The sequence below is a fragment of the Heptranchias perlo genome, chromosome 1, assembly GCF_035084215.1.
Source record: "Heptranchias perlo isolate sHepPer1 chromosome 1, sHepPer1.hap1, whole genome shotgun sequence".
NCBI classification, from domain to species: Eukaryota; Metazoa; Chordata; class Chondrichthyes; order Hexanchiformes; family Hexanchidae; genus Heptranchias; species Heptranchias perlo.
Window position 1 is genome coordinate 194,531,213 of NC_090325.1, and position 15,949 is coordinate 194,547,161.

At 46.4% G+C, this 15,949-nt stretch overlaps 1 protein-coding gene across 5 annotated transcripts in view; it reads right to left on the reverse strand.

Moving 5' to 3' along the window:
- Positions 1–15,949, reverse strand: part of LOC137330689 (electrogenic sodium bicarbonate cotransporter 1-like) — a 174,086-nt gene that overhangs the window by 103,698 nt on the left and 54,439 nt on the right. For all 5 annotated transcript variants that reach the window (XM_067994515.1, XM_067994517.1, XM_067994514.1 and 2 more), the window contains exons 7-9: positions 11,959–12,038; positions 7,187–7,344; positions 4,723–4,810 (exon numbers count right to left, since the gene is read on the reverse strand). In XM_067994515.1, the coding sequence (XP_067850616.1) occupies positions 4,723–4,810; positions 7,187–7,344; positions 11,959–12,038 (326 nt within the window). The remainder of the gene's footprint in view (positions 1–4,722; positions 4,811–7,186; positions 7,345–11,958; positions 12,039–15,949) is intronic.

Below are 15,949 nucleotides of genomic sequence, written 5' to 3' on the forward strand. Positions count from 1 at the left end.
TGTACCTGAACCTGGGGGCTGGGGAGGGGCGTTGGGGAGATGTCATTTCTTACAGCCCACATCCACTTTGTACAGTCGCAGTGTCTACGTCATCTGGCAAGGGAACAAGGCCAAAAAGCGTCCGCACTTAATGGAAGAGTTTGTTACTATTTAAAGGGAGCACTGTCTTCATCATGAAGTGTGTGGCAACTCCAGCAGAAGACGAGCAGAATTTCAGGGCCCAAAATGTCTAATGGCCATGGAAACTATTTGACTGCTACAGGGCCTCGCCCTCTCCCTATCTCTGTAACCTCGTCCAGCCCTACAACCGTCCAAGATCTCTGCGCTCCTTCAATTCTGGCCTCTTGCACATCCCTGATTTTCATCGCTCCACCATTGGCGGCCGTGCCTTCAGCTGCCTGGGCCCTAAGCTCTGGAATTCCCTCCCTAAACCCCTCCGCCTCTCTCTCCTCCTTTAAGACGCTCCTTAAAACCTACCTCTTTGACCAAGCTTTTGGTCACCTGTCCTAATATCTCCTTATGTGGCTTGGTGTCAAATTTTGTCTGATAATCACTCGTGCAAAGCGCCTTGGGACGTTTTACTACGTTAAAGGCACTTCATAAATGTAAGTTGTTGTTGCTGTTGTTGGGAGCCGCATGACAGGTTAGTCAAAGAAGGTTTTGAAGGCCAATGAGGTGAGGTTTTTACATTTCCTGGCCAATACTACAAAACCCAAGAGGAATTTTCCTCAGAATATCAAAGTTTGCATCAAATTGAGATCATTCTGTGCCTGAAAAGGCGACTACATTTTAAAAGTACTTCCTTGGATGCAAAGTGCTTTGGAACATCCTGACATCATGTAAGGTGAGTGGTTGCCAACCCTCCAGGATTGCCCTGGAGTCTCCAAAGATCAAAGATTAACTTCTAGGACAATGCTGCGAGCAAAACCCTGGAGAAAGATCATTGGGGAGGGGGTGTATTACAAAAAATTGTGTTTTTGTCATTTTCTTTGAACACTTTTGTTTATTAGTTGAAAAAATATTAAACATTTTTTTTAAAAAAGCTCTTTTACTGGGTTGAGGCAGTCGGAGGCAGCAGGTCATGTGATGAAACCTCCAGGAACGTGTCCAACCAGAGTTGGCAACCCTACGTAAAGAGCTATAATCGATGCGAGTTCTCTCTTTTGTTTGGATAGCTTCACGTCTTTGAGTACATTACTGCTCCTTGGCTTCCCATTGCTGCCTGATGTCAACACAGAAACAGAAGGAAACGACAATTCACCATCGTTTCTCTCAGTCTGCCAGAAACCTTTGATTTAACCAATATCTACTGTGTGATAGTCTAGTGGAACCCAAGTAATGATTAACAAGTCATTTTTAAAAGAAGCTTTTCTTCTGAATAAAATACTTGTTGAATGAGATCACCTCTCAGTTAATATTACACAAACTGTTTGTACATGGACAGAGAAAAGAAAATTACTTCCTGGCTTTCAGCGAGTTGTTCTGATCTGGAATGCGCCGCCTGAGAGGGCGGTGGAAGCAGGTTCAATAATAACTTTCAAAAGGGAATTGGATAAATACTTGAAGGGGAGCAAATTGCAGGGCTATGGGGAAAGAGCAGGGGAGTGGGACTAATTGAATAGCTCTTTCAAAGAGCCAGCACAGGCACAATGGGCAGAATGGCCTCCTTCTGTGCTGTATCATTCTATGATTACGTTAATCAGAAAATAATACAATTAACAATAAAATAATAAAAAATAGAAGAAATAATTGATGGGGAAAAGAAAGGACAGAACAGAAGTATTTACAATTTTCAATAAAATATAATTGCATATGGTTAATTAAACACATACTTTGGTTCTGTCTTCACAAAGGAGGACACAAATAACCTGCCAGAAATGTTAGGGAACCAAGGGTCTAGTGAGAGGGAGGAACTAAAGGAAACCAGTATTAGTAAAAAAATAGTGCTCGGGAAATTAATGGGGCTAAAGGCCGACAAATCCCCAGGGCCTGATAATCTACATCCCAGAGTACTAAAGGAAGTGGCCCTGGAAATAGTGGATGCATTGGTGATCATCTTCCAACATTCTATAGACTCTGGAACAGTTCCTGCAGATTGGAGGGTGGCAAATGTGACCCCACTATTTAAAAAAGGAGAGAGAGAAAAAACAGGGAATTACAGACCAGTTAGCCTAACATCAGTAGTGGGGAAAATGTTAGAGTCTATTATAAAAGATGTGATAACAGAACACTTGGAGGACATTAACGGGATTGGACAAAGTCAGCATGGGTTTATGAAAGGGAATCATGCTTAACAAATCTACTGGAGTTTTTTGAGGATGTAACTAGTAGAATAGATAGGGGAGAACCAGTGGATGTGGTGTATTTGGATTTTCAGAAGGCTTTTGATAAGGTCCCACACAAGAGGTTAGTGTGCAAAAATTAAAGCACATGGGATTGGGGGAATATACTGGCATGGATTGAGAATTGGTTGACAGACAGGAAACAGAGAGTAGGAATAAATGGGTCTTTTTCCAGGTGGCAGGCAGTGACTAGTGGGGTACCGCAGGGATCAGTGCTTGGGCCCCAGCTATTCACAATATTTATCAATGATTTGGATGAGGGAATGGAATGTAACATTTCCAAGTTTGCAGACGACACAAAGCTGGGGTGGAATGTGAGCTGTGAGGAGGATGTAAAGATGCTCTAATGTGATTTAGACAAGTTGGGTGAGTGGGCAAGAACATGGCAGATGCAGTATAACGTGGATAAATGTGAGGTTATCCACTTTGATTGTAAAAACAGAAAGACAGATTATTATCTGAATGGTGATAGATTGGGAAAAGGGGAGGTGCAACGAGACCTGGGTGTCCTTATACACCAGTCGCTGAAAGCGAGCATTCAGGTGCAGCAAGCAGTTAGGAAGGCGAATGGTATGTTGGCCTTCATTGCAAGAGGATTTGAGTACAGGAGCAGGGATGTCTTACTGCAGTTTTACAGGGCCTTGGTGAGACCACATCTGGAGTATTGTGTGCAGTTTTGGTCTCCTTATCTGAGGAAGGATAACCTTGCCATGGAGGGAGTGCAACAAAGGTTTACCAGACTGATTCCTGGGATGGCAGGACTGACGTATGAGGAGAGATTGGGTCGACTAGGCCTATATTTACTAGAGTTTAGAAGAATGAGAGGTGATCTCATCGAAACATATAAAATTCTAACAGGACTAGACAGACTAGATGCAGGGAGGATGTTCTCGATGGCTGGGGAGTCCAGAACCAGGGGTCACAGTCTCAGGATACGGGGTATGCCATTTAGAACCGAGATGAGGAGAAATTTCTTCACTCAGAGGGTGGTGAACCTGTGGAATTCTCTACCACAGAAGGCAGTGGAGCCCAAGTCATTAGATGTATTCAAGAAGGAGATAGATATATTTCTTAATGCTAAAGGGATCAAGGGATAAGGGGAAAAAGCGGGAACAGGGTACTGAGTTAGACGATCAGCCATGATCATTTTGAATGGCGGAGCAGGCCCGAAGGGCCGAATGGCCTACTCTTGCTCCTATTTTCAATGTTTCTATGTTAATATTACAGTTTTAAAGCTATTCTTAAGAGCTGGGTACTTTTATTGCTGTAATATTAATGTTTGTCTCTGCAACACTAATGTGCAAAATATATTTGAGGTACAAGAGGTAGCATAGTTAACGGAATCACTGAAGGTTCCTCTGGTGAGCATGTCAGATAACTCCCATTGTATTGTATTTTGTTTTAAACTCTAAAGCAGAATTAGGAGAACTGTGCTAGGAGGAGGAACTCAATCTTTATCCCAATCTGGTCGGGTGAGTAATCTTTCTGAGAAACATGGCTATGTCAGAGTTTATCACAGCTGCTATATCTTCAAAGCCAGTAAGTTTTCTAATAAAGAGAGAACTTGCATTTATATAGCACCCTTCACATCCTCAGGGCAGGTCAACTCTTCACAGACAATGAATTACTTTTTGAAGTCTAATTACTGTTGATGGCAGCCAAGGTCCCATTAAACAGCAGTGAGATAAATGAGCAGATAATCTGTTTTGGTGATGTTGGTTGAGGTATGAATATTGGCCAGGACACTGGGGAGAACTCCCCTGCTCTTCTTCGAATAATGCTGTGAGATCTTTTATGTCCACCAGGACTTGGTTTAGTATCTCCTCTAATAGACAGAACCCCCAAATAGGCAGCACTCCCTCAACACCGAGGGGAGTGTGTCAGCCTAGATTTTGTGCTCAAGTCTCTGGAGTGGGGCTTGAAACCACTTCCTTCTGACTCGGAGGTGAGAGTGCCGTCATCGAGTCAAGATGGCAATAATGGTAAACGCACAATGCTTATTCTCCCGGTGAAGACTACGGCCTATGTTCAACGTCACCGTGAGAGTCCCTGGAAATCAGGCATGGCGGGCAGTGCGCCCGATTCCAAGGCCTCACCATTTCCCGTCCATTAAATTCAATTGAACCGAATGGATGGAACCACGCGCGGGCCGTGAATCAGGGCGCTGGTTCAGGGCACCTGAATTCCTGACGCGCTCTCCTGTCACGTGGAGCTCTGTGCCTGGAGCTCTATATTGTAAACTCTGCCCCATTATACTAAAAAATCAGGCGGGATCCATAATGGGCAGTCAATCCGCTCCACCAGGGGGTGAACACAAAATTCTACCCCACTGAAATATGTGTTAGCATCACAAGCACACGATGGGTTCTGTCGTTCTCACCTCGTCAGACATGAGAGTAGCAATCGCTCTGCCAATTTCATGGTAGGATTTAGCCTTCCCTTTGGGCCCAAGCAGAACAAATAGAAACCTAGATAAAACACAACAATAATGTAAGTCTCATAAATATAGAGAATCAAAGTGGCTCGAAATACATGACATTTGCACCCATCACCCCCTGTGCTCGCTGACCTACATTGGCTCCTGGTCCGGCAATGCCTCGATTTTAAAATTCTCATCCTCGTTTTCAAATCCCTCCCTTACCTCCTCCAGCCCTAAAACCCTCAGGGATCTCGGCGCTCCTCCAATGTTGGCATCTTGTGCGTCCTCGATTTCCTGCGCCCCATCATTGGCGGCCGTGCCTTCAGCCACCTAGGCCCTAAGCGCTGGAATTCCCTCCCGAAACCTCTCCGCCCCTCTACCTCTCCCTTCTGAGAAGTTGCTCCTTAAAACCTACCTCTTTGACCAAGCTTTTGGTCACCTGTCCTAATATCTCCTTATGTGGCTCGGTGTCAAATTTTGTCTGACAACGGTTCCTGTGAAGCGCCTCGGGATATTTTACCACGTTAAAGGCGCCATATCAATGCAAGTTGTTGTTATTCTTTAGCAGTCAGTCCATGCCTGTGATATATTTTCTTCTGCACACAAAAATTAAAGAAAATTCCTTTACTAAACTGTTACTGAGTTACGATGACAGTTTGGTAAAAAGAGGTTGTCTTTAATTTCCACACAGAAAACATATCCAATTACTTTGCCTCACACGATGCAATGCGGCACTGTTTAGCCTAATTTTAATTGGGACTGTTAACCTGTGCCTTTTTTCCTCATGTTCTCCCCAGGCATTATACCTCGAGATTAGAGGAACTGGGTGGTCTCCACAATGACATTACTACATAGAACTACATAGAAATGCAGCACAGAAACAGGCCATTCAGCCCAACAGGTCCATGCCAGTGTTTATGCTCTACACTGGCCTCATCTCACTCTATCAGCATATCTGTCTACGCCTTTCTCCCTCATGTACTTATCTTGCTTCCCCTTAAATGCATCTATACTATTCGCCTCAACTGCTCCTTGTGGGAACGAGTTCCACATTCTAACCATTCTCTGGGTAAAGAAGTTTCTCCTGAATTCCCTATTGGATTTATTAGTGACTATCTTATATTTTTGGCCCCTAGTTCTGGTCTCCCCCACAAGTGGAATCATCGTCTCTACGTCTACTCTATCAAACGCCATTATAATTTTAAAATCCTCTATTTGAGCCGGCCGCTGAGACCAGTCGCCCACTGAAGACTCTCTCTCTCTCTCCACCTCATCCAACCACCTCCCACATCAGTGCTGCTGAGATAGAGGCCTCTGGTGTCCCACTTCTCCTTGACCCCCTCCCTCTCCATGAAAGTGCATTTCTGACACATTTTCAACCCACTGCAACTGAAGAAACGGCCTCATAATGTGCCTCACAAATCGTACGGCCATTTCCCTCCCTCCATCAAGAGAGCGTAAGAGGTGATATTGTTAAAACTAAACCACGGCCCACTGGGATCGAATGCAAGGAGGCTGTTTTTTTTTTAAGTCTTGAATCAGTGAATTCATCTTTAAACCGGGGTTAAATTTAACCATTCGGGAGCAGGTCAGTGCATCACGATCCATGACCCACTCAATTTTCCATCTGTCACCTTTAGTCAATTTTGAACGGATGGAAATTCAAACAAACCATGAATCAGTCTCACTCTGTGTAATCCTCTGCCCCGGGAATGCAAGATCGTTACAAATGGCCACTGGATCGTTTGAGACTGTTTTACGGTCACGCGCCCAACTTTGCTCACAGATAGGAAATACCGTGCGGTTGATCTCCCTTCAGGAAGTAGTTAAGTAACAAAGAATATGCTGAAGGGGGGAATTAAGCTGGGAGTAGTCGGATTAAAGGATCAGGACCACATTCTGTTGAAAGAAAGAACTTGCATTTATATAGCGCCTTACACGACATCCCAAAGCGCTTTACAGCCAATGAAGTACTTTTTGAAGTGTCATCACTGTCGTAATGTAGGAAACGCAGCAGCCAATTTGCACACAGCAAGATCCCACAAACAGCAATGTGATAATGACCAGATAATCTGTTTTTAATGATGTTGGTTGAGGGATAATTATTGGCCCCAGGGTAAACTCCCTGCTTTTCCTCGAAATGGTGGATGTAGGATCTTTTACGTCCACCTGGAAGGGCAGACGAGGCCCCAGTTTAACGTCTCATCCGAAAGACGGCACCTCCGACAGTGCAGCGCTCCCTCGGTACTGCACCGGGAGTGTCAGCCTGGATTTTTGTGGCTCAATCCTCTGGAGTGGGATTTGAACCCACGACCTTCGTGACTGAGAAGGGAAGAGTGCTGCCCACTGAGCCACGGCTGGCAACGGAACACGTTTGTTGAACGGTCTGTGCCGAGGTTTAAGGGTGACCTCTCCGTTCTCTCACCTGGTTGGCACTGGGACCTCGGTCAGAGCTCCCAGCATCACAGCTTGCTGCAGACGCACAAAGGCAATAAATGGGGCATCCAAAAAGTCCACTTCACCCACCAGCACGTTGGAGGCCTCAGCATCGCGAGGGAGCTTCTTCATGAACTTGTTCTTGAGCTGGAGCAAGAAAAACAACAGATAATTATTGTACTTAAACATGCCCGATGAAGCACAGTTACCACCTGAAGGCAGTGGGGCTAAATGCTATGATCTAGTAGTGAAGATCTTTCCACTTGTGGGGGAGCCCAAAATTAGGGAGCCATCAATATAAGATCGTCATTAATAAATCCAATAAGGAATTCAACAACAACAACTTGCATTTATACAGCGCATTAACATAGTGAAACATCCACAAGGCGCTTCACACGAGCGATTATCAAACAAAATTTGACACCGAGTCACATACGGAGATAATAGGACAGGTGACCAAAAGCTTGGTCAAAGAGATAGGATTTAAGGAGAGTCTTAAAGGAGGAGAGAGGTGGAGAGCAGGAGAGGTTTAGGGAGGGAATTCCAGAGCTTAGGGCCCAGGCAGCTGAAAGCACGGTTGCCAATGGTGGAGCGATGAAAATCGGGGATGTGCAAGAGGCCAGAATTGGAGGAGCGCAGAGATCTCAGAGGGTTGGAGGATTGGAGGAGGTTTCAGAGATAGGGAGGGGGCAAGGCCATGGAAGAATTTGAAAACAAGGATGAGAATTTTTAAATCGAGGCGTTGCCGGACTGGGAGCCAGTGTAGGTCAGCGAGCACAGGAGGGTGATGGGTGAACGGGACTTGGTGCAAATTCAGGAGAATTGTAAAATCCCTGCCTTCAGGAATTCAGGAGAAACTTCTTTACCCAGAGAATGGTGAGAATGTGGAACTCGCTATCACATGGAGTAGCTGAGGCGAATAGCATAGATGCATTTAAGGGGAAGCTGGATAAACACATGAGGGAGAGAGGAATAGAAGGTTACAAACAGCAACTGCACTTCAAAAAAGTACTTCATTGGCTGTAAAGCGCTTTGGGACATCCTGAGGTTGTGAACGGCGCTATATAAATGCAGGCTCTTGCTTTCTTATGACATAGGAACACACTTCTGAGTGGCAGTCCACTCATTAAACGCAAAAAGGTGATGGTGAGAAGAAAAATCATTTAAAATTGCTCCTCCTGGATTGCCTTTGTTGGAGTCCTATTCTTTCTGAAATGTTGTTGTATTTCTACTTGCTGTGGGAAGATACCAGTGAAAAGACTTTACAAAAGATATTCATTTGAGTCATCGGCAATGCATTGTTGGACTGACAGTCCTGTTGTGCAGCTTCAGAAAGGTCCCTTCACGAATAACAAGATGCTGATTGGTGGATCACCTGGTAAAGCAGAGATTAATGTCCTCTCTTTTCTCACCATTGACTCTTCTCTCTCAGTTCCTCAAGCTTGGATCAAAAAAAAAATCAGAGGCAGAAAAGACTCGGTGGGACAAATACCCATCACCCCATCCCATGGGTCCGCAAAAAACTGTCTCCAAGGCAACTGAACCGATCCATTGTGCCACCGCACTGCACTGCCTCACGTAAATCTCGCAGCTTCTTTCAAATGTGGGCTTTCTGTTTTCTGCAGCCGTGGTAACCAGTAGACTTTACGCATCACTTCAACAACCATGTCCTTGTAAACCACCGCCGATGATCAACGCAGTAAGCTTGCCATGTTTAGTTGGGGGGGGGGGTGGGGGGCGGATGGCGGGTGGAGGGAAGAAGAGGACAGGTCGGCCAGGACCAGAATGCATGGCTGGGATCTTCCTCTGCTGGAGATGGGACTCCAGTTATTTCCAATGTGAGGGGTGCACAGAAAACCAAGATGGGGCAGACCAGCTTCTAACTGAAGCTGCCCTTGGCCACAGGAGCACGGGCATTCTAAATGCAAAATAGGGTGACAGGATCACTTGCGATTATAAGTGGGAACGAGTTTGAAAACGCCTCATACTTAGCAGCTGGTGGAAAATCCCATTACAAGGTCAGAGGCACACCAGAACAATGGCCCAGCCCGTAGTGCCTTGCCAGCAAGATTCCAACTGAAAGCTCAGGGCAATATTGACAAAGTAGGGAGGGAGGAGGCTCCTGTGGAGCATAAACACCGGCATAGACCAGTTGGGCCGAATGGCCTGTTTCTGTGCTGTAAATTCTAGGTAATGTTGGCATTCCACTTTTCAATTTAATTTCAATGCTGCAAGTCTCGGGCCATTTTGAGGTTGACTTTCATTCAGTTTGTCCGCCCTTTGCAGTTAATCCTATTAAATCCCCGTAAATTGTTTAAATATTTACAAACAGCCAATGTCACAGGGAGATGTGTAACGAGCTCCCTGAACACTTTACTCCGAACTCTGAAGCCGCCATGCCAATAGGCGGGACTGTCTTCACACAGCTCTCTCGAGATCCCGCACCAGCTCTTAAGGGCTAGATCCACGGCAATGATCAGATGCACCGGTCTATAGATGAGGCTAACCGTTGTTCTGTTGTTTGTTTAGAAGGAGCAGGTCAGGTCTCCATATTATAAAAAGGATATAGAGGCACTGGAGAAGGTGCAAAAAAGATTTACTAGGATGGTACCAGAACTGAGAGGTTATAACTATCAGGAAAGATTGAACAGGCTGGGGCTCTTTTCTCTGGAAAAGAGAAGGCTGAGGGGTGACCTAATAGAGGTCTTTAAAATTAAGAAAGGGTTTGATAGGGTAGACGTGGAGAAGATGTTTCCACTTGTGGGGGAGACCAGAACGAGGGGCCATAAATATAAGATAGTCACTAATAAATCCAATAGGGAATTCAGGAGAAACTTCTTTACCCAGAGAGTGGTGAGAATGTGGAACTCGCTCCCACAAGGAGTAGTTGAGGTGAATAGCGTAGATGCATTTAAGGGGAAACTGGATAAACACATGAGGGAGAAAGGAATAGAAGGATATGCTGATAGGGTGAGATGGAGTAGGGAGGGAGGAGGCTCGTGTGGAGCATAAACACCAGCATAGACCAGTTGGGCCGAATGGCCTGTTTCTGTGCTGTAGTTTTTGATGTAATTCGATGAATGATCGAGTGTTCCCAGGAAGCAGATCGTGGGGAAATCACGGGGATGAGCAGTCACAATTTCTCGCGATGTGTGAAATCACGAGCTGGGAGCCCGGCATTTCCTGTGACACAAGATGGTGAGCTGGGCTCTCACGGAGAGTGCTGGACCGTGGGGTTCCTTTAATGTCCTAATGTACATCAATCACTGCGCCCCCCCTCCCCACTAAAATCTGAACACGTGCGATCGTTCAGCCTGTCGACTCTTTCACACTGATTTTCATTTCTTGTTGCTAGGCTGAATGTTCATTTCAAGTTCGTTCTTCAGTTCAACAATTTTTTTTAAAGACAGTTGGCAATAATGTGAGACAGCGAGAACGAGACCTTGCAAATCACGTCATAATTTCAAACACGTGTCAATTAACCCTTCAGCGGGGGTTTCCGATTTTTAACAACAACAGCTTGCATTTATATAGCGTCTTTAACGTAGTAAAACGTCCCAAGGTGCTTCACAGGAGCGATTATCAAATAAAATGTGACACCGAGCCGCATAAGGAGATATTAGGACAGGTGACCAAAAGCTTGGTCAAAGTCGTAGGTTTTAAGGAGCATCTTAAAGGAGGTGAGAGAGGCGGAGAGGTTTAGGGAGGGAATTCCAGAGCTTAGGGCCCAGGCAGCTGAAGGCACGGCCGCCAATGGTGGAGCGATGAAAATCGGGGATGCGCAAGAGGCCAGAATTGGAGGAGCGCAGAGATCTCGGAAGGTTGTGGGGCTGGAGGGGATTACAGAGATAGGGAGGGGCGAGGCCTTGATTTTGAAAACAAAGATAAGAATTTTAAATTTGAAACATTTAAAAAAATATATTGTCAGTAAATGAATGCAGCAAAACCACCTCAGGTTCTCCCTCAAATTTCCCCCTCAAATTCCTCACACACACACACAGATCACAACACAGGCTGGATTCGATGATCAGGACAACATAATAATACATTATTAAAAAACACTTCAGCAAAAATATCACAGTAATTTAATTTTCATTCCATACATTTATGGCTCATTTTTAACTCTGAGCATGTACAGTACTACACTTACTCCAACAGTACACCACTCCCTCAGTGCTACACTGCAAAGAATGTACAGCACAGAAACAGGCCATTCGGCCCAACTGGTCTATGCCGGCGTTTATGCTCCACACGAGCCTCCTCCCTCCCTGATTCATCTCACCCTATCAGCATATCCTTCTATTCCTTTCTCCCTCATGTGTTTATCCAGCTTCCCCTTAAATCCATCTACGCTATTCGCCTCAAACACTCCTTGTGGTAGTGAGTTCCACATTCTCACCACTCCCTCAGTACACTAACTCCAACAATACACCACTCCCTCAGTACTACACCAGAGTGCCGGCCTAGATTATGTGCTAGAGCGGGGGCCTGAACCCACAACCCTCTGACAACGAGCCAACTTAAGCCAACGGGGAAAGCTGCTGAAATGTGAACCTGCCATGCCGGCCAAAATTGCAAATCCTTCGGAGCAGACTTTTCCTTAAGACCGTGCCCTTGTGGAATCTTCCTAATACAGAGTCCATCCCTCCACACGGCCCCTGTCCTATCCTATTTGACAACAGAACACTGGGAGGACGCCGTGCATCAGTGTCCCGTTCTGAGCTGATCAAAGTCAGCACCGCCCCACCATGGAACACTCACCTGGTCTTTATCTGGCTTGTCGGAGATGTCATTCATGCTGCTGCCCGTCGTCAAGTTGCGATGGGATAGTCCCGGGCTGCCTGAAAGGGAAAACCAATGGCAGGAATTAAAACCAATCACCCTCATAGCCGTCCGTAGAATCCTGAAAACTCAACTGGGAATAGAGACAGAAAGCATGCAGTTGGGGAGAATAAATGTAGAAAGGAATAAAAGCTGCATTTCTTATAAAAGCTGGCGACTGTTTTGTCATTGAGTTTGCACGTGATGCAGCAATTTCCCACCCCGACAAACACCATTTTTGTCCCAGCTACAGAAAAAAGGTTTGGGGTTGATTTTAGTCTCCTGGTGTGAGGTGGCCGGGGCCAAGAGCCAAGGGCTGCCCAGAGGAGTGGGTGAGGGACCCAAGCCATTTTCCGGGTCGCCCCTATCTTGTCTGAGTGAAGCCAGCCAGCAGAGTGAGCCCCATTTCCCGCAGGCAGCTCGCCGATTGGGAGGCGGGGGGGAAAACCGTCGCAGCTCTTTAAAGGCCGCAGCGGCTTGTAGAGGTTTTCTTTTTTTGACTTTATGGCCAAAAGCAGGAAAGCAACACCATGGAGCTGTGGGAAGATGTCTGGGGTCAAGAGGAGTCCCAAGGTTTTCAGACACAGGTGCGGGGAGCCGTTCGGCAGCAGTTCAGTGACAAGAACTTCATCGACTGAGGCTGAATAGCTTGGCACATTAGTTGGAACATTTTATCAAGTGGGCCCCTTTGCAATTCATGAAGGCGGCCGCGTTGTGCAACATGAGTGCAGTCAATGGCGCCCTGGACTTGGGGGAGAATCCTGCAATCTGGGTGAAGCCCAGAGTCCTATCTTCTTGGGTCTGGATGTCCACAGCGAATGTGATGAATCTCAATGCATTCGCATTGTTGTCGATCAGCTGATGTTGCTGATAGCCCCCTGTGTCAGCCTAGAAGGAGCTAGAGGCAAAGCAGTTAAGGGCCGCAGTGGGGTGATTGTAACGGGCAGTGCTGTGCTAGCTATAGGTCTTGGCTGTGAGTCTGATGCAGGATGTGACACAACTCTGTTACTGCCTCTCTGGAGAAGCAAAGTCTCCTCGTACTTTGTTCCTCCGAGAACTGTAGGTTGTTCTGGGCCAATAATAAAAGAACGAACTTGCATTTCTATAGCGCCTTTCACAACCTCAGGATGTCCCAAAGGACTTTACAGCCAATGAGGTACTTGTAATGCAGGAAACATGGCAGACTATTTGCATACAGCAAGGTCCCACAAACAACAATGTAATAACGACCAGATAATCTGATTTAGTGATGTTGGTTGAGGGATAAATATTGACCCAGGACACCGGGGGAGAGCTCCCCTGCTCTTCTACAAAATAGTGCCATGGGATCTTTGACATCCACCTGAAAGGGCAGACGGGGCCTCAGTTTAACGTCTCATCCAAGGGCAGACGAAGAGTGCTTTGGGACATCCTGAGGCTGTGAAAAGCGCTCCCCTCTCTGTCCACCGTCCACGCCCCCCACCCCGGGAAAATCAGGGCAAACTGGGCGAGAGGAACATTTGCCGCTCACCAAGAAGATCAAAATCACCCCAAAGGGGAGGTGCATTACCGGAATAGGTCAAAAAAAAAACATAACTAGGTTTAATATTTATGTAAACTCCTCAGGAAAGCAGAGAGACCGTAAATTGCGGCAGAAAAAAAACCGTGTACATACTGCGATTGTACGACGTTACCCGAGTGGGACATAGAACGTCAGCAAGTGAGGACTTCTTAAAAACTCACGGTAAAACTGCTCAGTGAACTTCTAAACAGGTGTACGTTTAAATATATTTACTCGGAATCAGCACAAGCACAGTAGGATTATGGCCGACTCTCGATTATCGATGTTGGTGTGCAGGTGCTGTCTATTTGCTGTAGTGTCTCCCCCGCCACCTTGTGAAGATGAATGAAGGAAGCAGCTGTTATCCCCTTTTGGCTGCGAGTCTGTACAGAGACTTACTATTGGATCGACACACTTCCAATCTTTTGTTCTTAAAGAAAATGTAATAGTATCAGCAGTTTGGTGTGTTTCGGACTTCAAGTTACAATCATTTTGGAAGGGAAGGGGTTAAAATGGATGCCCATGACGGACGTTACCATAACTTTCTATTAATTGTCCGGTAGAAGGCTCACCTACTGCTTATTGCAAAAGGCTGATTGTAGGTCATCTGTTCTAATTTGAGATAAAGGGTCAGGGGCTCATTAATACTAGAGATTCAGATCTGAAGCCAATGACTACTCTAAGACCATTGGCTACTGCGCTGTATCCTCACAGGCAGTGTGCAGAGTTTGGGTTTCAGTTCAATGTGTCGCACCCATATTGAGACGGAATAGGCTCTGCTGTCCAATCCCTCTCTTGCGTATCAATTAGTTTGGTACCTGGAGAACTGTGTCTTAACTAAATTAAAGGGCTGGATAGCGTCCCTATTGATAGATAATTCCAGTTTAACAGATTGGGGAGGACCGGGGGACTCGGGTTTATACTATGGAAGAGTAGGAATAGAGTGAGTGTTGGGCAGTTCTTCATTTCCCAGGGAGTGGTGAGTCTCTGGAACGTGTTGCCGGCTGGTGTGGTGGGAGCCGACTCTCTGCCTTCCAGAGGGAGCTGGACCGATTCCTGACTGGGGCACAGATCACATCGTATAGAAGGTAAGTGGCTTCACAGATAACTCTTGGTCCATGTGATCTCCTGGACTGGTTTCGATCAACTGAGGGGGGGGGTCGGAGAGGAATTTTCCACAGTACTTTTCCCCTTATTGGCCCTGGGGTTTTTTTCCTTGTTTTTTTTTGCCTCTCCCAGAAGATCACATGGCTGTGGGGGAGTGCGAGGGAGGGAGGAAGTGTCTGGTCACGATGCTCTGACAATCATGGTGTGCGGGACAGGCTTGGTGGACCAGCTGGTCTTTTCCTGACGGTCAATTTCATACGTTTGTAAATCGGAATGGGAATCAGCTGGGATTCCATCCGGAAGCTTCCATTTAGAGGGACAATACTTTTGGCCTAAAGATTCTCACAAGAAACATCGACCGAAATTCCCTCCTGGGCTGGAGCTGCCCCCGGCCCACCGAATTCGGCCCGACCCTGACCCATTTCCCTGGGTCAGGGGTCATTTGGGATTCCCGCTGCCAAGAGGGGAGCCAGCCAGTGCAGCACCCGCAGAGCCGGCGAAGGGCCTTAAAGGGGTAGATTGCGCCCTAAAGTTCGGACCAACCGTCCCACCGAAGGCCTCAGTCCAGACCGGGGCCTTCAGCGGGTAAGTGTTGGGGGTAAAATGGAGCAACGGGAGGCCCTCTCCATCCATGGAGGTGCTTCAGGACTGTTACTGCCCTTTCCTGGCGCCTACTGCCACCTCCCTCATGGCGGCCCAGGGAAGTGACACAGGCAGATGGCTCATAGATTTCTTGGGGCCCTGGTCTCCTTGCCCTCCTGGCGAGTTAGATTCAAATGACCCCCAAAGTCTCAGAGCAGGATGTTCCTGGTAGTTCCAAGGATGGAACTTACCAAAAACAACCCAATATTGCGACAGAGTCTCTTTAAGAGAGAGGTGTGGCATCCAAAGGAATAAGAGGAGGCCATTCAGCCCTTCGAGCCTGTTCTGCCATTCAATTAGATCAAGACTGATTGGTATCTTAACTCCATCTACCCGCCTTGGTTCCATAACCCTTAATACCCTTACCCAACAAAAATCTATCCATCTCAATTTTGAAATTTTCAATTGACCCCCAGCCTCAACAGCTTTTTGGGGGAGAGAGTTCCAGATTTCCACTCCCCTTTGTGTGAAGAAGTGCTTCCTGACATCACCCCTGAACGGCCTGGCTCTAATTTTAAGGTTATGCCCCCTCATCCTGGACTCCCCCTACCAGAGGAAATAGTTTCTCTCTATCTACCCTATCAAGTCCTTTAATCATCTTTAACACCTCAATTAGATCACCCCTTAATCTTCTATATTGAA